This window comes from Gavia stellata, chromosome 8, assembly GCF_030936135.1.
Source record: "Gavia stellata isolate bGavSte3 chromosome 8, bGavSte3.hap2, whole genome shotgun sequence".
NCBI classification, from domain to species: domain Eukaryota; kingdom Metazoa; phylum Chordata; class Aves; order Gaviiformes; family Gaviidae; genus Gavia; species Gavia stellata.
In genome coordinates, this window is record NC_082601.1 from 6,327,745 (window position 1) to 6,351,512 (window position 23,768).

Genomic DNA, 23,768 nt, shown 5'->3' on the forward strand with positions numbered 1-23,768 from the left:
ATTTCCTGTGTTTATTGTCTCTTTTCTCCAAGGGAGATGCATTAGCAAAGCGTGGCTATGTGATGGCGATATTGATTGTGAGGATCAGTCTGATGAGGATAATTGCGAGGGCTATATGTGTGGACCACCAAAATACCCTTGTGCTAATGATACCTCCATCTGCCTACAGCCTGAGAAGCTCTGCAATGGGAGAAGAGATTGTCCTGATGGATCTGATGAAGGCGATCTTTGTGGTACTTCTTTTAGACATATTTTCCTGATTATTCTTGATTTTGTCTGTCACAATACTTCCTGTTGAAAAAACAGTTTTCATGTTAATCTTACCGAAATTTTACCACAGTAGCCTATGTGGGGATTTTTATTTAATTTAGATCATACTGGTTTTCTGCTTGAAGTCAGTTTTCTTCAAATAAGGTAAAGCATAGTTCCTTAGGTAAGTCTTTCATTTCCTAACCCCTTAAAATTCTCCTTGAGGTAAAAAAAATTAAAAGACTCTGGTATATATTAAAGGACATAAGCTAATTTGCAGTTTTCTCAAACTACGAAAGCTTGAGTTGATAGAATCCTGTCAGTAGCTGTGTAGGAGTTCATAAGAAATGTGTTGGGATGACTAGGAGGACTTAACATGTCTCCCTGATGGTGGTGTTGAAAGGATTTTGTGGCATATCAGACAATGTAGGTTATCTCAGTAAAATTGTATTCAGTAAAGGATGTATAAAAATAATTTTATAAATCTGACACAGAAGTGTAACCGATAACCTAACTAAATTACTATAAAATATATGCAAAGAGGAAATTAATAGATTTTAAAAGATAGGGTTTTAAAAGATTAGGGTACTATAGCAGTAGTATTGTACTATAGTGATGGTTTAGGGATAAGAAGTGAAACATAGTTTGTAGGAAAAATTTAGATAATTTTGTAATTCTTTTTTATTATATCAATAATTTGCCTCTCCCCACTGACCTTGCTTTGCATAAAATGTTTTACTGTCTCCAGCATTCTGTTACAAAGCATTTGGAGATGTTTGCAAGCATTTTCACCTTCTAGGATCTATCTTCACTAGGAGACCCTGCACTGGGCTGTGCTGGGTCACTTGAATCGCTTAGCACAGTAGGCAGAGTTCACTGGCTGGGCAACAGCAGCTGCAGGCTATGGCAAAGAAATCTTTACGCCGTCCTTGCTCTTTTGGCCTGCAGACTGTACTGTAGGAGGGGTTCTGAAATTCAGAGTTCCTCTGGAATATGTTAAGATTATGTTGTAGACCTAAATCCTCTGAAAGTGATATATGAATCCCATGCTGTCTAGGCTACAGGTGAAACGTAAGGTCACTTACATTATTTCTATGCTATTCCTGTGTTTGGACAATTATCTTCCTACTAGCAGTGACACCTGTATCCTGTTGGATACTGTATAGGGCCAAGCTTGGTTTTTAACAGTTGTTATAACTTTTAGATTGTGTGTTATTAGTCAACAAGTATTTCAGCAGTTGTTAATAATTTAGCTTTAAAACATATCTAAGCATAAACTGAAGGAGAAATATGGGATGTTTGGCAACACGTTTGCATATTAGATACATTAAGGAGCTTGATGTTTTTTTGTCATGACAAACTACACAAAAAGCTAAACTTGAAATCTGAAAGAGGGACTGTTAGAAAGCCATTTTTTTTATTTGGGAAGGAAATAATTCTTCTGTAGAAAACTGATGTGTTTTATACATCTTATCACAAGTGAGCAAGGCTTTCAGAGACTTGTTAGAAACAAACAAAATAACTAAAAGATACAAATAGATTAAAAAATAAAAGCGAAGCCTACTTTCCAGTGTAACAATGGACCACTTTGGCCCTCCAATTGATTCCCTGGATATCAGTAGTACTATGCTGTAAGGAGTAGTTCTATGCTTTTTTTGCCCCAGAGGTCACAGAATTTCTCACAGACACAATTATCATACTTTTAATTCAGATGCTTTAAAGGTTTCACAAATCACCTTCAATTCATTTAGCAGAGCTTTGCAAATCATTAGTTACCTGCAAAATATGATGTGAGAGCACTGACACAGAGAATGCAGAAGTAGTGTTCTCTAGTAGCTCTTATTGGAAAAGGAGGAGGAAGAAATCCTGATTCTTACTTCCTATTTGTACATGTTTCTTTGACAAGTTGCTTGTGATATAGATACATAGGACTAAGAGTTGGAGCCTTCTCCCTGAAAGCTCTAGTGGCTAGAGGCAAGGGAATTATTTGGGAAAGTATGCTTATTTCTCTGTGCATCATCTTTTGGTCATCTATAGGTGGTTGACCTATATTGGTCTTTGGACTGACTCTGTATGGACACTCTTTAATTCTTAAGTGAACGAAACAACATGCATGAAAGTCTGTAAAAATGTATATACATTGTACATTTGCCATTCTAAAGTCCTGAAAGATTGCCGTAAAGCTACCATGCTGAATACTTACAAATTAGACAATTTAAAAAATATAGGAAGCTGTTTAACAAATGCAAAATTCAGTTTGCGCTTCTTAGGGGCCTTTTATGTGTTTTAGTTGACTTGGTGACTTTAAGAATATGCAATATGACTGTCAGCCCTTGTGGCCCTTAATGGTTTGGAGTTTTCTTCCATGTTTTTTCAGATGAATGTTCACTTAACAATGGTGGATGTAGCCATCAATGTTCTGTGGTTCCTGGAGGAAGAATTGTGTGCTCCTGCCCTGCAGGATTCAGTCTTACTATAGACAACAAAACTTGTGAGATTATGGATTACTGTACCAAGCACCTTAAGTGTAGTCAAGTATGTGAACAGCATAAAAATACTGTCAAGTGCTCATGTTACGAAGGCTGGAAGCTCAGTAAGGATGGAGAAAATTGCATTAGTACTGGTAAGTTGAAATTCAGTGTATCTTCAATATTCCAGATGTTAAAAGCTGTTACGTCCATTTAGTTGAGAGGTTATTTCCTTTTTTTTTTTTAAATCAGAAATATAGGCTTGGATTATCCAAATGTGGGACTGATAGCAATCTGAAGAACTCATTAAAATTGTCCCTATTCTTGATGCAAGATGAAGGGGTATTGCAATATTAGTTCATTGCTTAGAAGACTTTCTAAGAATGTTAATACCAAATAATTTTTAAGTTGTTTGAAGTTTTATACAGGTTTTCATGTATATTTAAAATGTAGGAGATAGATATATATGTATGTAAGTGTGTGTGTATATATAAACAGAATATGGGGGATTTACTATGTATTTTGAAGAAATTAATCAATCTGTGACATTATGATATTGATCAGTAATACTTGAGGGTTCGGAGGTTTACTTTTGAGTGTGCATGCACACACATATAGTCAATTATCTGCTGCCTGTTATGTTCACAATTTAAGCTATTTTTCATCTACAACACACTGGTACTTGTTTTTTTGATATCAGTAAGCCTGTTTAGCTCACTAATCAAGAAGAAAACCAACATAAGCCAAAATGGGAGAGGGGAATGCATTCCCCTCATTGTTCACTGTTGATATGTACTGAAGTATGATTTAGAAACTATGTCTTTTTCAAGTGCAGTGTGAATATGTGTGTGAAATACAAACATGTATGTGCAATATAAACTGTCATCACATCTTTACCCTACCCTCCCTGTAGGGAGTTGAAAATAGCATTGATTTTGCTGTTTTGATTTTCAAAATTTCAGTTTAGGATTCTTTGATATTTTTTCTCTTTATCATCTGTCTTCTTTGATAGTATCTTATCAATTCTGAGTAGAAATATCTCCCAAACTGTCTGTCATTTATTTGGATATTTCATAATTCAATAGATACCATGATTAAGATATTCTTGATTTATTCCAGATACTCAGCATTTCCTGAGATGAATCACATGAAAAAATTCTGAATCAGTAAGCTACAAATAAAAGCCCAAGTTTCCTATTGCTAGTTACCTGCAATAATTTAGTAGTTAGCAGCAAACTTAACGGTCCATATTTCAGAAAAGACAAATTCTAATCTTTCTGCTTTGACAATGTTTGAGCTAATTTACAAAACATTTTAGAACTTCGTTACAGTAGTAATGAAGCCCATAATTTACTTATGGCCAAAATATCTGTTGCATATAATAAAAATTATGTTTCTCTCTGCTGAAAAAATGAATAATTAAAATTTAGTTTTATGTCATGGATGTTCTCTTAAATTACACATCTTGCCTTTGAGCTATTTTTTTTTAATTCATTAAGAATGTTGTTTACATTCATTAGACTGGGAATAACTGTTGTTATAATTTCCAGAATGATCTCCAAATTGAGTCATTGTGTCTCCATAATTGTTACCATCATATGTAAATAGTTGCTACTACAGTATGAGATCAGGAAGGTATGTTGTTCAGACATTACTGAGCTATACTGATAGTAGACTCTCAAATCCTGCTTCACGGGCATATTACTGTGGTTCTGTATATCTGAACTTTATTTTATTGCTGTTTAAAATTCTTATTTTATGACACTGCTTTAGTCTTATTCTCATTTTGATCAGTCTAATTTGTTTTATTATGTACATATCCAATAATTGCATTCTTACTGAGTTACAGAAATGAAAGAATTAAAAGCATTTAAGACAGTGTTAGTAGCTTGGTGGAGGAAAGCTTGAGACAAACTTTAAATTAAAGCAAGTAGAAATGACCAGTGTTTGGAAGCTAAGGGAGAAAGCCCGGAAGTGTAATGTACTCACTTGTGCTAAGAAGCACTAGGGTTTCTCATTTTTTCTTAAGTCCATGAGATATTTCTGCTTAATGCTTACTGATGTTTGTGAGAATCTGAAGTCACAAATTGATTTTTACAGATTTTCTCAAAGAATGTAGTATTAAATATATTATCTGAGACCAGAGATGTCAGGTGGTATGAAGAAAAATTATACCTTTCTTTACAAGCTGTAAAGATACTATTCTAATGCCCTCAAAGCTGCAACAAAATTGTTCCATATTAAGTATGACATACGCTTTTATAGTCACTAATAATCTTGGCCCCTTTCAGTTAATTTCATTTGAAAGGCATGATAAACACTCTGAAGGACAGATCCCCTGATACTTTAGTTGTTGACTGTGTGAACAGCATTTTAGTAAAATGAGCACAATTTTGGTCTCATTTGTGAATCTGTTAGCCTCAAAATGTCCACACCATTTACATCTCTGTGCATGAGATCTTAAATGAACATAAAATAAAGAAAAAGGCTTTCATAGAGTACTATTACGAGTAGAGTCCAAAGTGATCTTGTGAAGATAAACAGCACCCCAAATGCCAAACTACTTCTTCAATAATACCAGTTGGTATAAAGTAGCTTATGAATATGAATGAAGTAGCTTAGAATAGCCATAGTGATTTAAAATGCCTTTAACCAGGAGTAGGTGTGTATTATATTAGAGCAGTAACTAATAATCCTTTTTCCAGGAGAAAAAAAAATCGCTTGGAGGAAAATTATTACTTTGCCCTTGGCTACATCTTTTTGCTATCTAAAATAGCACTTTCCTATATACAGTCAAACAGTTCACTAGTACGCAGCAATAACGTGTAAAGTTAGTATGCAGCACTTCACTTTTTCAAAATGTTGTAAAGACATTTACTTGAGTGTCCATCAGAAATCTAATGGGAATAGGAATGCTGAAGATGTGGTAATGTATGTGATTCTTTTTTTTTTTTTTTGGATGGCATATCAGAATCACATAATGTGATTGTCAGAGGAACCTAATGAATTACCAGAGAAATATAACAAGTTATAGAATAATAAGTATATACAAATAAATTGCTTAAATTGAGCAGTTCTTTTTAGTTTCTCTTTCAATGTCTTTCTCTTAATTTCCCCTGTTTGTCCATATTTCTGTTTAAGTTCTCTTCATTTCTTGAGGGTTTTAAGTGTTGTGTTTTTCTCTTTCAGAGTGCTCTTCTTTACATCTAGCTTGCTTTTTGCTGTTCTGGCATGTGTACTGTTAAATTACTGACTTCCCAAAGACTAAATGTTTCATTCATGTTTAAATTTGTATTGATTGAACTAAAAGTATGCTACAGAGCTCCATTATTCAGATTGAAAGTCAATATAAATTACATATTTTGATACTCTTCTTCCTAGTTTCTCTTGGAAGACATTTCAAAATAAGTTGCAGTGATAAAGTTGCACTTAAACTCTATTAGATGATAATAAGCACACAGGAAAAAACCTGTTCATGAAAGATATTTAAATTTCATGTTTATGTTCAGCATTTCAGATTTTGGTATAATAAAAGATAGATGAACTCAAACACTTAGTATAGATTTAGTTTAAAAAAATGACTGTCAACCTTTTCTAAGCTGTGGGAACTCTGTTATATCACTATATTATATATTTGGAAAAGAAGATGATGTGTCTGTATGTTTGATCTGTTTTAGCTCGTTTAAATTCCATTTTATTATAATTTCCAGATAGTTTTCAATACTAAAATGGAGAGAAAAAAAAAAAGGATGGTCCCATCCTCTTTAAGCAATGTCAAACTTTTAATGAAGTTTTTTTTTTTTTTCCAAACACTTTATGAAGTTATCATTTTCCTTTGAGGTAAATTTCATAAAAGCACAATGTAGTTTACTTGCTGTGCTATTGTTGTTACACTAAGCTTCAATGAAACAATAAGCTTCAGTTCGCATTTTTCCGAAGAAAGAAGAAAATTGCCTGAACAACACACTAAAAAAAAGACTGTATACAAAGAATAATGTTTCACCTTTTCCAGTGGTTTTAATTTAATATTCTATCAGAATTTTTTCTTACAACTGTTAATGCAGTTCATGCTTTATATTTGTATCATATATTTTATACACTTACCTATATGGTAAAAAAGCTTGGTGCAGTCATGAAATCAGGAGGTACACAAATGTATGATTTTTCTCTAATAAATTGTTATCAATTACTTTTCTTTAAAAAAAGCTTGAAAGAATGGAATCAGTAACCATTACATTGAATTGAGTTAAGGTGGGATTTTATGAAAATACTCATAATCAATGGGTAGAATAAAGAGTATTTGTTCTCAATTTCCAGAAAAGGAATCAAGTGTGAAAATAACATCAAATTTTTGTTTTATAGGTTGATGGAAGCATAACCTTAAATAAAATTGATTCGATTCAGTCTGAAAATTCTAATTCACTATAATATAGCTCATTTAATAGTCATTGAATGATAAGGTTGGAAGGAAAATCAAAGGCTATCTAATACTGCTGTTGTTTATATGCTTTCAAAGACCTTCAAGACACCTTTAGTGGTGAACTCCAAGTTTCCCAGGTGTGAGATGTTTCAGTGCCTCACTCCCCTCAAGATGGTTTTTTTCCTAGTTTTCTTGAGTCTTCCTGCTCCAGTTTAAACCTTTAATCCTTGGCCTACTTGTTATTTATATAGAAAACAAGATTTTTCCCATTTTCAATTCATCAGCCTTCTATGTCTTTGGAGAATTTTATGTGCTTCCACTTACCATCTTATTCCGTCGTTTTTTAGACTAAGCAATTCCTGTTGGTTCATTCTTTCCTTGCAGGCCATGCTTTCTAGACCTCTTACAACACTTGCTGATTTCCTCTTGCATTCCTGTAGTTGATTCACATTCTTCTTTGAGCCGTGCTCAGAACAGGCTACAGTATTGTAGACTGTCTTCCCCAAAGCTTGGTGGGAGGCAATGGAAGGGTTTGTCGTATTTATTTCAAGTGCAAACCTTGAGTTGATCTTATTTACAGTGCCATGCCATTGTTGATCTAATTTTCTAGATTCTTTCCTACAGCTCTGGTATCCTGTCACTTATGTACTCAGTTTTATGCAGCTTATTATCCTTGAATTGTGGTACTTATCACACAAACGATAATAGGGGGTGTCAGGCAGTAATAAGTAAAATTCTAGACTACTCCAGTCATCCAGGCTATGGTGATGGATTGCTGCATTATGTAAAGTTAAGGGGTGGCTGGACTCTGGCTCACAACTCACCAGCCAGGCAATAATTACTGGTATCCATTTGGCTAGATTTAAATAGCCTTATCAGAGAGGAACCTATGTAAAACAGGCTTCTGTCTGCTTTCTACATTCTTTCCAGAGAAATTTTGCACTGCGATACAGTGTCTCTTGTTTGTCGCAATATCAATCATTCTTTTGTTTTATGTAGTATCACATCTGTGACTTGACTGTATATCAGCCACAATAACTAAGGATCTGAATTTACATCTTTGCATTGTTACGGGAAGGGTAAGAAAAAGGGGGGGAAAAAGCAGTATATGACCTGCTCATTGAAACCAAAATGTCCAAATAAACAAAATGGTATTACTTTGCCTATGCATATGTTCTTACCCATTTCTCATTGTTGATTTACATTATTAAGTATTGTACCTTAGATTTGTCCAGATCCCATTGAACTCTAATCCTTTTCATCAGTATACTTGATAATTTGCACTGTAGGTTATATAGCTTAAGCTAGATTTCCTCTACTTTGCATGAAAAAACCCCATCCAACATAGCACAGATTTATTAGGTTTCTTTTCTTCCATTGTGGTGTTAATTACTGAGAAACATAAAAGAAGCTACTGGTCCATCTTATGTGTTCTTGTGCATTGGAGTTGCCTAAAAAACAGTATGTTAGTAGCCTGTGGTCTCCTGCATAATAGCTGCCAATTTATCAGAAATCGGGAAGTGCCATTAAAGTGTTTCTCAGGTTCAGATAACTGGTACTTGTGAAATAGCTACTAATGTCAGTGATCTTGTTCTTCATTAAATTATTTAACTACTGCAGAGCTTTGAAAAATTGGCTTTGCAGAAAGTCATTCATTGCTTTAGCAAATAGGAGGATCATTTGGGAAAGTCCAAGCGAGATTATGAATAAGTACTTCAAGAGCAGAAACATAGCTCTACTGAGGTACCTGATTAACTTAAAACATCATAGATAATTTAATCTGTGTGTGCAATGGTTATCAAGAGAAGAACATGAAATTAATCTTTTTGAAAAGAGGTATATAAGCATCTATTTGGTGATAATTTGTGGAACCTTTTCTTTGAATATTTTAGAAGAACAAGGCAATATTGCCTATTGCCATAAACTGCCAATAATCTGTATTTTGTATAAAATGGAGGTTTAATTGTATGGAAAACAAAAACCCCAGTATCATTTGTGTTTTGCTCTAAGAGAAGGAACTGCAAAAAATAATAAAAGAAAGCTACTGTCCAACAGAAGAGGATTGGTGTGAAATGCTTTCTTTGTTAATGTTGATTCAACAGTTTACAGAATCCAATTTTTGTCTTTCTTGTTGGTTTTATTAACACAGCTACTTGTTGGAAACTTTTCCTCATCTAAAATATTTAAGAACTACAATAAAATCAATTTTGTAGTATGGTTGACCTATGCAGAGGGTGTTTACAGATATTTATATACAATTTGCTATAAGCTCACAGGCACAAATAATCTAGCATTAATTAAGTAACAAGGGAAGGAGAACTTTAGTGGTAGTTGGATTTGTGATGGGGTGTATTGATAAGCATATAAAATGTTCATTTCCTTGCTTGGTAGTTTGGGGTGAGGTTTTTTTAAGCACTTCAATTGAAAACAAAAGGTATATTATATATTCAAAGGGTGCATTATATATATTTTAGTAAATTATTTCAACTAACTGTCATTTGAAACAATGTATCATTTAATGGATTAATTTTTCTGAAACTTTTGAGAAAACAGATTTTAATTTTGATAACATGCAACTTTTTAAAGCTCTAATTATGGACTCCTTGTGGTAAATCTGCAAACCACAGTTCAATAATTGCATTTGATATTCCTGAATTTAATGTTTAATATTTCTAGTTGTGATTGAAGATAATGCTAGAAGGGAGAAGTGAGAAGTCTGTGGGACTAAAAATGTATTAGAAAGACTCCTTATCAGAACATGAATTATTTTAATCATCTGTTTCTCCTGATAAAGTATTGTGGTGTTCTTATTCCACTTGTCATTTATATCAATATGTAACAATATCATCTTTATTATTCTGTTGAAATGTATAATCTTCTGCTTCCAGATCCATTTGAGGCTTTCATAATTTTTTCTATTCGACATGAGATCAGAAAAATTGATCTTCATAAACGTGACTACAGCCTCTTAGTTCCTGGCTTAAGAAATACAATAGCACTTGATTTTCATTTCAGTCAGAATTTACTGTACTGGACAGATGTGGTAGAGGACAAAATTTACAGAGGCAAGCTCTCTGATACTGGAGGTATGAATTTAATCTTTAATTTCTTAACAGCAAGAACAACTGCAGCTACAGGGTGTTAGACCTGATAAATCATAACTGAGCTACCATTCATAGAAACAGAATTTATGACGGTGTTCTGCCTTTAAATAGGTGTATATGTAGATTGTACTTGATGTAGAGCAAGAAAAATACTTTTTGTTATAAAAGTTTACTTTTGCAATAGGCTATAGGGGGAAGAAAATGGCAAATGCAAAGGGCTGATATTTCTTCCTGGTCCAATGAGTGCAATAGTGATATTTTTTCCCCTCCTTTTTTTTAATTTACCTTCATCTTATGAAAAAAGTGTAAGAATTTATCAGATGTCTGATAAATTATCTGCTCTCACGAGGTGAAAGATTTTGCTTCCTAATTGTATAGTGTTCAGAAAGACTTTTGTTCTTTGCCCTGATGACATAATTATGGCCTATAACTCAATATAATCTCATAATATGTACAAAAGTGTTTCTACAAAATATTCTTTGTTGAAGAGTATATTCAGGTACTTTCATTCCTGCATGAGCTAACAGGCATAAGCATGTTTAACTTGCTTCTGTAAAAGTTCACATATGCATTCGTGCATATGTTCTCTGACACGTTTGGGGTTTTTTTTCCTGGGTTTTTTTCTTCTCCTTAGTAGTTGGTATTTGTGAGTATTTTTATATCCACAGACACAGACCAGGAAAAAAATATCATAGACTGCTAAGTATGTAAAGAAAGCCAAAGACTTGTTACTTTCCATTAATGGTTGTGGTGTTTGTATGAAACCAATAAGGTAGTCTGTTGTCATTACACTGTATTATAATCACACTGTACCAGAACCCAAGTGACTTCTGTGCTCTATTAAAAAAAATAAATAATTTACTCCCTCAGTCTTGCAGTTGTCAAGAACTGACTTGCATCTGTAAAAAGCACTGTGCCTTCCTGGAAGTCCTGAGGGCTAACAAAGTGCTTCTGTAGTTGTCCTTTTTGTGAAAAATTTTGAGACCCTCCAGAGGAGGAAGTATTTGGTAGGGAAGAGCTGTTAATAGTCAGCAACAGTATGAATTGTGCATGTGAATTCGAAGGAACAAAGTAAGGCTATTTTTTGTAGAGTTTTTCAAAATGTGTAGTCCAAACAGGGTTCTCCCTGCCATTTCTGTCTTCATCACAATCTTTCAGTTTTCTCTTTTTCTGATACAGAAAGAATTGAAATAGAGCTGAATTGAAATAGAGCTGCATGAGTTTTGTCTTAATATGTCTAGTCACTGGGAGGTGAAGAATAAGCATGTCCTTCACAGATACCACAAAAGAGGTGGCTGGTAATAGAGCACATGTAATCTCTGTTACTCTGTATGTGATCTCTGACCTTTATTGGAAGTTTCAGAGCTTTACTTACTAAAGCATCAGAGAACTAAAAATTTGTGTTACTGTGGAATGAAGTTTACTTGTGTACTGCCAAAAGTGTACTTATTCACAGCAGTCTATCGCCTTGTAAAGAAAAAATGTCACATGGAACAAAGTACTATCATCCATCAGATTAATCAAGAATTCACTCTAAGAGCATATGATAGACTTGTATGTCCATGTTCACTATACCAGACTCTATATTAGTTCTTTAAGACTCTTTCTTTTTTTTTCTTTTTTTTTTCCCCCCTTTTTTTAAGGTGTTAGTGCCATTGAGGTGGTAGTACAACATGGGCTGGCCACACCTGAAGGTCTTACTGTAGATTGGATTGCAGGAAACATATACTGGATAGACAGCAATTTGGACCAAATTGAAGTAGCAAAACTAGATGGCACTTTGAGAACAACATTAATAGCAGGAGCTATGGAACATCCAAGGGCTATTGCTTTGGATCCCAGATATGGGTAATTATAAAAAGATTACTTTTTCATGTTGCAAAGTATTTTAAAGATACAGGTTTAAATGTGAGATTGTTTGATTACCTTTTTTGCTGTAACTTATAGTTCCTAACTTATATCTAATATTTCTTGAAAGTATATTTTGAGTGAAATACCATCCATTATCAGTGTGTTTTGCCCCAATTAAAGGGGCAAAATTAATTAATTAAAATTAATTAATTAATTAAAAGGTTAAGAAAAGGCAAGTCAGGAGATACAGGAATCTATTTCTTGGCAAATTACTTCCCTTGATATATGTGATTGTTTCATTTAACTTTTTCATGTGCATGGTAGTAACTGGAGCCTTTGGTCTAACCTTCCTGTGTGGTTAATGGACAGATTTAGGTATTGCCAAGGTAATTCATCTCACTCAGTGATTGATTTTTTTTTTTTGGTGGGACTATAAAAATATAGCTTACATGTTACTGGAGGACTAAAAGTTGAGTGAGGTAAATCCCACCTTTTGTGTTTGGTTCTCCATCTTTAAAGTGGAGATAATGCTTGCCAGCTCTGTCAGTATTTTTTCTACCTATTCATAAGGGATATTCTGTAAACTGGAATAATCTTAATCATAAGCAACTGAGTCTAGGAGATTCAGCCTACTACCATAAATATGTATTTTCACAGAATCACTAAGGTTGGAAAAGACCTGTAAGATCATCAAGTCCAACAAAAAAAAAAAAAAAAATCACCCCACAAACCACAAAACACACAACAACACACACCAAAACAACCCACCCACACCACACAGCACCATGCCCATCAAGCCACATCCCACAATGCCATATCCACACTCTCCTTGAATACCTCCAGGGAAGGTGACTTCACTACCTCCCTGGGCAGCCTGTTCCAGTGTTTCACCACTCTCTCAGTAAAGAACTTTTTCCTAATATCCAGTCTGAATCTCCCCTGGTGCAACTTGAGGCCATTTCCTCTAGTCCTGTCACTAGTCACTTGGGAGAAGAGACCAACACCCACCTCTCTGCAACCTCCTTTCAGGTAGTTGTGGAGAGCAATGAGGTCTCCCCTCAGCCTCCTCTTCTCCAGACTGAACAACCCCAGTTCCCATTTTATCTAATGCCTGTCATAATTAAATGTTTCTAATAAATATTAGAATATTTTCATAATATCAAACAAAATATTTATTAAAGCAGGCCAAAATTTTATGTTTATAAAAAGTATGCTTAAATTAAAATATTGCCTGATTTTGGTAATATGCTAACACAATAAAAACTGTTTTGCCATAAAATGTAATTTTAGCAATCATCAAACATATAAATGTATTTCACAATTCCATTTTAAAATCTTCACATTAAAAAAAACCACCAACATTAGAACTTTGCGTAGGATACTTTTCCTTCCTTTTAAAATTAGCCTCTCATTTTTTAGCAGAGCAAAAATGACCCATACATGCCATTTATATTAAAATTTAAGTCAATAGACTTAAGTAGTAGAAGGTGAGTAAAACTATTCATGGAACCCTTAACTCCCTCTTGAGCCAGGTGTCAGTTCTGATTCTGTATTGAAATTCAGTCTACTACTACAAAAATTTTATGATTCTTGGAGTTAGAGCAGTGTTTTGAGGCTATATGAAATTGCAATTTCATTATAGAAACCTCATTACCCAATATTGTGTGTAGCTGGATCCCCTAAGAGAGGCCAAAAGGTAATGGTCAGTAGCTACATCCTCTTCTCATAATTGTGGTGCTTTCAGAGAGTTTAAAAAAAAAAAAAAAAAAAAAAAAAAACCAAAACACCACACACACAAAAAAACCCCCACAAATTAAATGTGGCCAAAAATAATAAAATAATATAAATTACGAAGAGTTTGCAGAGTCATGATATTTAATTTTGTTTATGAACCTGCTATGGTCTATCATGTTTCTTCACTGAATATTTATTTCAGAAACACAGCTGTGGACATAAAAATAAAAGTAGATAAAGGTCCCAGATTCTGTGACCTGAGGTCCCTGTGGGACCTAAATACTGAATTAGGGAAGTACATGCTTTAATGAGTAAGAATGCTGCCTTGTCAATTCAGATGCTTGAAAGCTTATTTATAAAGTGCATTGCTTATCTATAGAGATCTTTAAAAAGGGGCATCTTGTTGGCAGATAAGTTGTTCAAATTAAATGGTTGGGAGGAAAAAAAAAATCAAATCACCACTCTTCCTGAAACTGAAGGCTTAATCTGCGTTTTGAACAGCTAGAAGCAGTTGTGTGCTACATTTTCTTAGAAGTGAGGAAAGAATAAAATCTTTGAACACAGAAGGGAATGGCTCCTCAATCTTTTCACAAATAAATACGAATAAACAAACACTGATGATTCAAAGTAGATGGTTGTGTTAGGATTGCACAAATCCTGTATCCCAGTGGAGGCGCGGCTGCCATAGCTCTGTTCCAACCTGCAGTGAGGCTGAGTGTGTATTCTCAGTCCACACACACACAGATGCACATCAACACAAGCAGAAACTCTCAGCACTGAGACGAACAAATGGCACCAGTGGTCTCATCCTGTTAACCTCTCTGGCTGTTAAGGATGAAGGTCTTTTAGTGGGAAATATATGTGTGTATAACATGGATTCTTCCAGTAGCTGGGTTTAGACAGTCAGTTTACCCGGTGGCTGGCCCCAGGATCGCTGGGCTGCCCAGCTGCTGGCTCCAGGACGCGTGAGCACCCGAGGCTGCAGCCCCAGACCAACTGCTGGTAAGGATCCCATCACGCACAGTGCTGTAGCTGGGCATAGGCACCCAGTCCCACCCAGTCCATCCAGTAGCTCGCCCTCAATCCTCGCTGTCCCCAGCTGCCTCTCACAAAGAGGTGCACCCAACACACACACACACAAATGGGTGTCTCAGTCAGGCCCCAGACCTCACGGTCTCTCTGTCACTTGGCCTGGCCCCCCGGTCTCTCTGGTAGCCAACTCCCCCAGGTACCTTGCTCCCAGAGATGCATGCGTACATCTGGCTGCCAAGCCAATTAACGCACTCACCGGGTAGTCTGGCTTCACCTTTGCCAGCGATCACACACTGGCATGCACACCTTCACTTGCTCCAGTTGCTGGCACCCCAGCTGTACAGGCCCTGTGACCTGTTGTCTGGCTCCAGCCGCTGACACACAACTGTCTATACACACAACGCACACATGAAGCAGAGGCCCTCACCCAGGGAGAGAGAAATGGAATTTGGTAGAAAGACAGGCCTTTTTATACTCTTATCCCTCATTATTTAACTATAGCATGTACTACCGTTCACAGGCACTAAATGGAGAGGCCTTATTAGAATATATGTTCAGGACTGAAGCTGTCCAATGTTACTTGTCAAAAGTTTTGTTACAGTCTGACTGTCTGCAATTAGCTCTTTACAACTAATTAAAAGTTTTCATATCAAAGGTATTCTTTTCCTTTAACAAATACAAAAAATATTGTGTGTTGTTGAAAACTTCAGAAGCTAAGAACAGTTAGAGTGTATTTTTGGTCTTGTGGTGACACTGCTTCTGTTACTTAACAAGAAACTTCTTTGGTTATACAGGTGAAAGCCCTCCTTGTTGGAAAAAAATGGGAGATAGTACATAACTGAGAAAGCCTACCATAAAACACATCTTTTCAGTGACTAACCTTTGTAGAATTCATTAATGACATCCAAAAATCCTAGGGGTCTTCACTGGAACCCTCTTAATAATAAATGGAAATCTCTAGTTTATCATGTTCCTTAATCCCTGCTACCTCAAATCACCTTTCTTCCCTTTCTCCCCTCCCCATCCTCCTCATCTGTGGATTGCTTTCAAAGGCTCTCATTACCATTTTTTTTAATGAGCTGAGTTTCTAATTAGAGGAGGAAGACAAGACAAGCTGTTGTTTATATTAATAGACATGAAAAAGGGAACGCTATTGAACTTCTAGTTTTTAAAAAACTTCTTGAGTTTCATGATTGCTCTAACACTAATAATGAAATATTACCATTACATGTGAGTGTTTGAACTTTTTTCCAACTATTGTCTTATTGAACCATATGAAATTATTCTGCATGCTTTAATATTTTATTATCTCTTTTATTTTCCTCTCACCAGAATTCTATTTTGGACAGACTGGGATGCAAATTTTCCTCGCATTGAATCCGCTTCCATGAGTGGAGCGGAGAGAAAGATCATATATAAAGATATGGATACTGGAGCCTGGCCTAATGGCCTTACTGTAGATCACTTTGAAAAAAGAATAGTATGGACAGATGCCAGGTAAAGTGATAACAGTATTATCTGTTTCTAAAACCTTATTCTTGCATGCAAAAATACGAAATACATTGTAAGTGGAGCGTAGTTATGTACGTTATATACGTAAAGAGTCTTCTGTGCAAATGTACACTATGTACGCGTCTTTCATTGCATTACTATTATACATAATTTCTTCACGGTCGTCGTGGTCTGTACCAGCAGACCTTAATGGCCCTGACCAGGCTTCTCAGGGACCTCCCTCCACACGTCCTGCCCACGATCCCAGGAGCCCGTTTCAGCACAGCCCTGGAGCTCAGCCCCTGCCTGAGTGACACCACTGGAGCACCAGTCTCCAGCCCAACCATGGCACTGCCTGGCAATGGGCCCTGTTGGTCCAGACCCCAACCCACAGAGTAGCTTTCTGGTCTGACCCTGTCTTGTCAGCACAATTTTTTTCTGGTGATTTGGACTCTAGGTTGAACCTGCCTGCCACCCTTGGGGCCTGCCTCGCTCGGGCGCAGAGGGATATGGCCCTGGACAGTGAGGCCTCTGCCCTGCCAGCTGAGGAATTCTCAGCGGCTCCTGGCTCCCTGTGCTTTGGAGAGCAGTTGGCCATTAGTCCTCCCTGACAGTTACATATGGATGACCCAAGCTATTTCACTATTTTTTCTGTAAGTTCACTGGAATGGAAACCGATTTTCCTGCTGTATTTTTACAGCATGGAGGTAAATTTGACTTTTAAAAACAGTATACAAGCAAACCAGTATGTCATATCCCTAGTTAAATTAGTAATGTGAACTAAATCAACTCTGAAGCTAATGATTGCGCTGTAAACATTTTTTGGTCTTACCAGTATGCAAGAATAAGGTTTTTATACATTCTGCACCAATGTCATAATGGTTGTGTAATTTTTATTTTATTTTTATGTAATCTTAAATTTGGGGTTATCTTGTAGATCGGATGCCATTTATTCTGCATTATATGATGGAACCAGCATGATAGAGATTATACGGGGTCATGAATATCTTTCTCACCCTTTTGCTGTTTCTTTGTATGGGAGTGAAGTATATTGGACAGATTGGCGGACCAATACACTTGCAAAAGCCAATAAATGGACTGGCCAGAATGTCAGTGTAATACAAAAAACAAGTGCTCAGCCATTTGATCTTCAGATATATCATCCAAGTCGTCAACCACAAGGTGACTATTTATAGAATAATTAATTATTATTCCTATGAGGGAGGAAAAAAGTATTATTTTTATATACAAATATCTGTATATGAATTTGCCTTGTACTGACAATTCTTAATTAAATGTCATATTCATCGCTAGTGTTCCTTGGGTGGTAATAGAATCTTTATTCAAACCAGAAGCATCATGGGATCAGTGTCTGTGAATATTGCCCATTTGGACTCTTGATCTGTTACAAATATAGTGCAGAACCACATTTATTTAAAAGGCTTCCAACTTACTTATTTTTTTAACTGGAGTAACTAGTCTGACAAAAGTAAACATAACACTGTTAGTTGTCTTTCTCTTGCTTCTCTCCAGAGGAAGATGAACTTCTCTGTGAAATAAACTGTGTATACAATTCTTAGTTGTAAATATTCACTTTGTGCTATAATTTGCCTTAATTCACTCATTCACTTGTCTGTCTCTATTTGCTTCTCGGTCATCTTGTTCACTCCTAGGACTGAGTAACTTAGCAGTCTGCAGTAGTGGAATCTATTTTTCTACCTGAATAGCCCCAACTGGGTATTGTCCATAAACTGATGCTTTTCCAAAGCATATCCTATTCACTTAACAGCTTTTATCTTAAAATAATGTTTACAATTTTCAATTTCAAATTAACACAGTATGTCTTTCATGGGAGAATGAACTCAAACTGCTGGAGACATGAGTTTGGAGTTTAAAACTTCAAGAAGCATCAAAAGTTCTTTTTGGTGTGGATAACAATCAAAACTGAAGAGCATATGCATTAATTGAAGAATAGGAAATGCTTTAATTATTTCTTGATACATTATTTTGTAACTTTTCATCTGTATAAAGCTTACCTCTTCATGTGTATGTATTTCCATTTCAATTTTTTACCATTTCAATTTTTTACCAGCTTTTATAGTATAACATCTATTTACCCACAGCACTGCTGTGCAATAATGGTAAGTGCATTGGCATTGTCATTACATAGATAGTCCAACCGTAGTTGTGTATTTAGTAATCTTCAGCTACTATAACTTAAAATAAAACTATTATTCTTGAAAATGAAAACTGACCAGATTTTATCTATCTTGTTTAATGAAATATTCTATTTAATTCCTAGTGAAAAATTCAGGAACCTGCTAAAACCACTTGGTGGACTTAGCGGGGTTAGGTCTACGGTTGGACTTGATGATCTTAAAGGTCTTTTCCAACCTAAATGATTCTATGATTCTATAAACTTAGCTTCTTGAGACATATTTACAATGTTTGTGGCATAGGTAAAAGATAATGATTTTCCTATAATTCCAGCTGAAGCTTCAAATGATTTTATCACTGAATAGTGAATCTGTCATTCAGATGGTAAATATTTAGTCAAGAAGTTTAAGTTATTGATTTCAGTGGTCATACGTGTGAAGGTTCATGAGGACCAAGAAAGAATCACAGAGCAGCCCATTAGTTGCACATCTAGTATTTTTCTAGAGTATAACTAAATTTATTACTTTTTTGAGGATTATGAGGATTACAAATACAGAGATCTTATTTAACTAGTGTAAAATTATTTTCCACTCCAAATTTTCTGGCTTTCGTTATGGCAATATATAGACTGTACCTAAGCATGTTGCTAATAACATAATTAATTTGGATTTAATTATTGCTTATAGAGAGACTTGGCATATTTTGCTGTGATTTCGTACTGGTACTTACCTGTTGGTAGCACTGTCAGCTGCTGGTCCAAACATGTCTTCCTGGCTTCCTTCATACTTCCTTTTTTCCCCAACTGCCGTCCAGTTGAGGGTAGGTGAATCCAAGATACTTAGTACAGGCAATATTTTTCTTCTTCCTAAGTTATCTCCACTTCTACCATCATGAAAAAGAGAATTTTAATTGGGCTTTATTCCTCCTTCTCTGACTTTTCATACGTTGAGCCCTTCAAAGTCCCTGTATCCCTGGCTTGGGAATCATAAACGTTAATGGAAATACTTGGAAAGTGTTGTTAGATTAATTTACTAGGAGTCTTTGGACTTCTGAATCAAATGCTTGACTTCATTCAGTATGAAATAATGAGGATGAGGTGGCTAGTGTAATTAGTAATGAAAGGATATGATAGGATGCTGAGCAGAAGAAAATGGTTCTGAATAAACTTCGTCAGTTATTTTGTTGGAAGGATACTTGGACATCAGTTCTCTCAGTGGATCCCCATGCAAAATGAAGAACTGAATAAAGTGACATTTTTCAATACAACTATAGCTACGTTGATGTTTCGAATAAATTTGAAGTTACAAAACCAAGTATAGGACAGGAAGACATTATTATGCAATTGCTGACAATTTCTAAACCCATTCTTGGAAAGAGATGCATTAGCGTATTGGTCAAAAAGAGAACAGAGCTCAGAACCTCTCAACCGCAGCTGGAATGCCAGCTTTCTCAAGATAGTCCAACTCTTCAATATAGCTTTCCCATCCACACATAGCCAATTTTTTATTAGTTGTATCAGCTATTGGAAGGGAGAATTAAGTCTCTGTAGGCATTTTATATTTTTATATCAATAACTCATGGGTTATTTGTAAACAACAAACCAGATCATCCAGAGCAGGACAATTAATGAATGAGGTGAGTTGCCCTTTTATTGATTATACATATGTTTAAGTTTACTCCAGAAACCATTCTTCTGCAGTGGTCTGACTGTTTCCTCTCTCCCATAAGCTATCCATTCTTCCCCAGTAACTTCACCATCTCTAATTCTCTATCACCTGTCTTTGACTTTCTTTAGGTCATTTAGTGTAAATGGGCGTAAGGATACAGATTATCTAGGGTGTGAATAAGATATATTTGATAGATATCACATCTATAATAATGCATAGTTAATATGTGAATATATACTTAAACATATACATGTGTACTTATACATACTTCACATATGCAAATGTATATATACATTTTTCCCCTTATTTTTATGGTTTTGAGTTCAATGTTACATTCTGACATGCTTGAGATACCACCAGGTGCATTTTCTATTAGTAAATTAAGTTCTGTTGTTATAGGGCACATCTGGGCCATATCTAGCTATAGCTATATAGCTAGAGCTTCTAGCTATAGAAGTTCTTGGGATGTGCCCTGCAAAATACTGATGCTGAAAAAAGAACTGAATATGTGTGTTTATTGTGAGATATAACAAAAGATAGTGACTTAATGTCGTGGTTTAAGCCCAGCCAGACTAATCACCACACAGCTGCTCACTCACTCCCCTTCCTCAGCTGGAGGGGAGAGAAAAAATATGAGGAAAAAGCTCGTAGGTTGAGGTAAGGACATAGGGAGATCACTCACCAATTATCATCATGGGCAAAATAGACTTGACTTGGGGAAATTAGTTTAATTTATTACCAATCAAAATCAGAGTAGGATAATGATAAGTAAAACCAAATCTTAAAAAAACAACACCTTCCCCCCACCCCTCCCTTCTTCCCGGGCTCAACTTCACTCCCGATTTTTTTTTTAATACCTCTTCCCCCCCAGCGGTGCAGGGGGACGGGGAATGGGGATTGTGGTCAGTTCATCACACATTGTTTCTGCTGCTCCTTGCTCCTCACACTCTTCCCCTGTTCCAGCGTGGGGTCCCTCCCACAGGAGACAGTTCTCCACGAACTTCTCCAATGTGGGTTCTTCCCACGGGCTGCAGTTCTTCATGAACTGCTCCAGCATGGGTCCGTTCCACAGGGTGCAGTCCTTCAGGAACAGACTGCTCCAGCGTGGGTCCCCCGCGGGATCGCAAGTCCTGCCAGCAAACCTGCTCTAGCGTGAGCTCCTCTCTCCACGGGTCTACAGGTCCTGCTAGGAGCCTGCTCCAGCGTGGGCTTCTCACAGGGTCACAGCCTCCTTCGGGCATCCACCTGCTCCAGCGTGGGGTCCTCCACGGGCTGCAGGTGGATATCTGCTCCACCGTGGACCTCCATGGGCTGCAGGGGGATAACCTGCCTCACCATGGTCTTCACCACGGGCTGCAGGGGAATCTCTGCTCTGGTGCCTGGAGCACCTCCTCCCCCTCCTTCTTCACTGACCCGGGTGTCTGCAGGGTTCTTGCTCTCACATATTCTCACTCCTCTCTTCTCCGGCTGCCGCTTCCCGGTTTTTCCCCCCTTCTTAAATATGTTATCACAGAGGCGCTACCACTGTTGCTGATTAGCTCAGCCTTAGCCAGTGGCAGATCCGTCTTGGAGTCGGCTGGCATTGGCTCTACCAGACATAGGGGAAGCTTCTAGCAGCTTCTCACAGAAGCCACCCCTGTAGCCCCCCTTGCTACCAAAGCGCTGCCACGCAAACCCAATACACTTAATTTGTGTGTAAATATGGGAAAGTAAAAGATACCGCTGGAGGATGACCACCAATTAGTTCTAGAATGTTTCATGATCTCTGGATAAATTTCAACTCTTCTGCCAAAGAGTTGATGGTAGTAGAAACTACTTCAAAATTCATATCACATATACTTGGTTTTTTTAATATTGAGAAATGATATTTTGTTTTTCTTCTCACCCAGGGTTTGTAGTGCTCAGTAAGCTATTCAGACTTTTATGTTAGTAGGTTCTGAGAAATCTTTGTTCAAAAACTTTAAATCCTGACAATTTTGTATGGCTTTGTAAATGTCTTAGTACCCAGTTCTGCATTAGCTGTACATAGAAGACTATGGTTATAGCTCTAATGTAAATGAGTACCAGCAAGTAAAATTCTTCCTGCACACTAATAGTCAAAAGATTTGAAGAATGCTGTAATAGCATGCATTGAAAAAAGGAGAGCATTGAATACAACTCACCGTTAGTTTGTGAGTCTAAGCGTGATGACAACGGCGGTAAGGACTTACAATGAACAACTCCTAATCTACCTTGCAATGTGTGACACATGCTGTCAGGATACATTTTTTTGATGGTTTTATTTTAAAATAATAATGAACTTACATTAAAGAAGAATGTTACTGTTTTTTAGTGAATGTCGAGTTCCTTGGGTTTTATTGCTTTTTGAAATAAGCCTCTTACAAGAACTTACTTTTTAGGCCAGGGTACTGTTCTAACAAAGCTGTCTGACTTCCAGACAAAAGTGTATGTCTGCCCAGGATTTTAAAATACTGGTGGAGTAAATAAGCATCTCTGCACACCCCTTTCAAGTAATGGTTTTTGCTATTTTTTCTAATTAGCCACTTCCTGAACTTTGGGATTGGAGGAACTGTTCTATATTTGGAGTTTTCACAGTAGCAGTAGAGTTCCCATTAGCCATTTCTTGCTGTCAGAAAAAAAAAAAAAAACACAACTATTTTCTGTTTGGAGTGGGGCCAGGCAGGGTCTTTAGAGAGAGACTATAGCCTAGGGAGACATCACTCAGTATTCCATAGTCACAGATAACCTTGGCGTCAAGGCAAGGTATAAGCTGTAGAAGAGGTTTCAGCTGTTATTTCCCAGAATCAAGAAGTTCAAATATCAAGTTGTGTAACTCCAGCTTTTATTTTATGACGTAGAAAACAGCAGATTCCAATTTATGATTGGCCTTCTGGGTTTGCTCTAAATTATTCTCTTTCAATGGAAGCAATTTCTTTCTACAAATCTCCAGTACCTAGCTTTATTGGTGTTACAATGTGATTACTTCTTATTTTTTTCTTTTGATTTTGTAGCAATTTTGTAATAAATGAAACAAGACAGCATGCAGTTTAGAATCCCAAAATAAAATTAACAGTAGATTTACATTGCAAAAAGTCAGTATAAATATAGCACTGAATGAGAACCATTTTGTAGTCTCAGCTCCATAGGTATACGTCTGGGTCACCTATGTAGGTGAAAGGTTATTATCTTTTAAAATATTTCATCCAACTTAATGTGATTGAAATGAAGTAGAGCAGAGTTAATAAATTCCTGTAGCCTAAAGCAACATTATTTCAGTTAATCTAGGACAGATGCTAATTTAAGGTAGTGAAGTTAGAGCGAGATATTTGTATGGATGATAGGTTCGTCTGTCAGTAAACCACAGGGAGTTGTGGAAGGCTTCATGATCTAATGCAGAATGATGTCACATCTCAGGAATATGAGTTTGAGGCCTACTCATCTTTACAGAATCAAAGTTGTGTGTTGGGAATGCTATTAACATAGCAAAAATAGGTTTTCTAGGAAGAATATTCTCTCAACTACCATTATATTTTAAAAATCCACTTGCTGCAAAGAGCAAGGTCTTCTATTTTAGGCACAAGAAATCGTACTTGTA

The 23,768-nt window shown here is 36.3% G+C and overlaps 1 protein-coding gene across 1 annotated transcript in view; it reads left to right on the forward strand.

The window, feature by feature from the left end:
- The window catches only part of LRP1B (LDL receptor related protein 1B), a 587,356-nt gene that overhangs the window by 332,411 nt on the left and 231,177 nt on the right, over positions 1–23,768 (forward strand). Inside the window, exons 21-26 of the mRNA XM_059820081.1 lie at positions 33–233; positions 2,627–2,872; positions 10,026–10,223; positions 11,885–12,089; positions 16,191–16,355; positions 17,287–17,531. Coding sequence (XP_059676064.1) covers positions 33–233; positions 2,627–2,872; positions 10,026–10,223; positions 11,885–12,089; positions 16,191–16,355; positions 17,287–17,531 — 1,260 coding nt within the window. The remainder of the gene's footprint in view (positions 1–32; positions 234–2,626; positions 2,873–10,025; positions 10,224–11,884; positions 12,090–16,190; positions 16,356–17,286; positions 17,532–23,768) is intronic.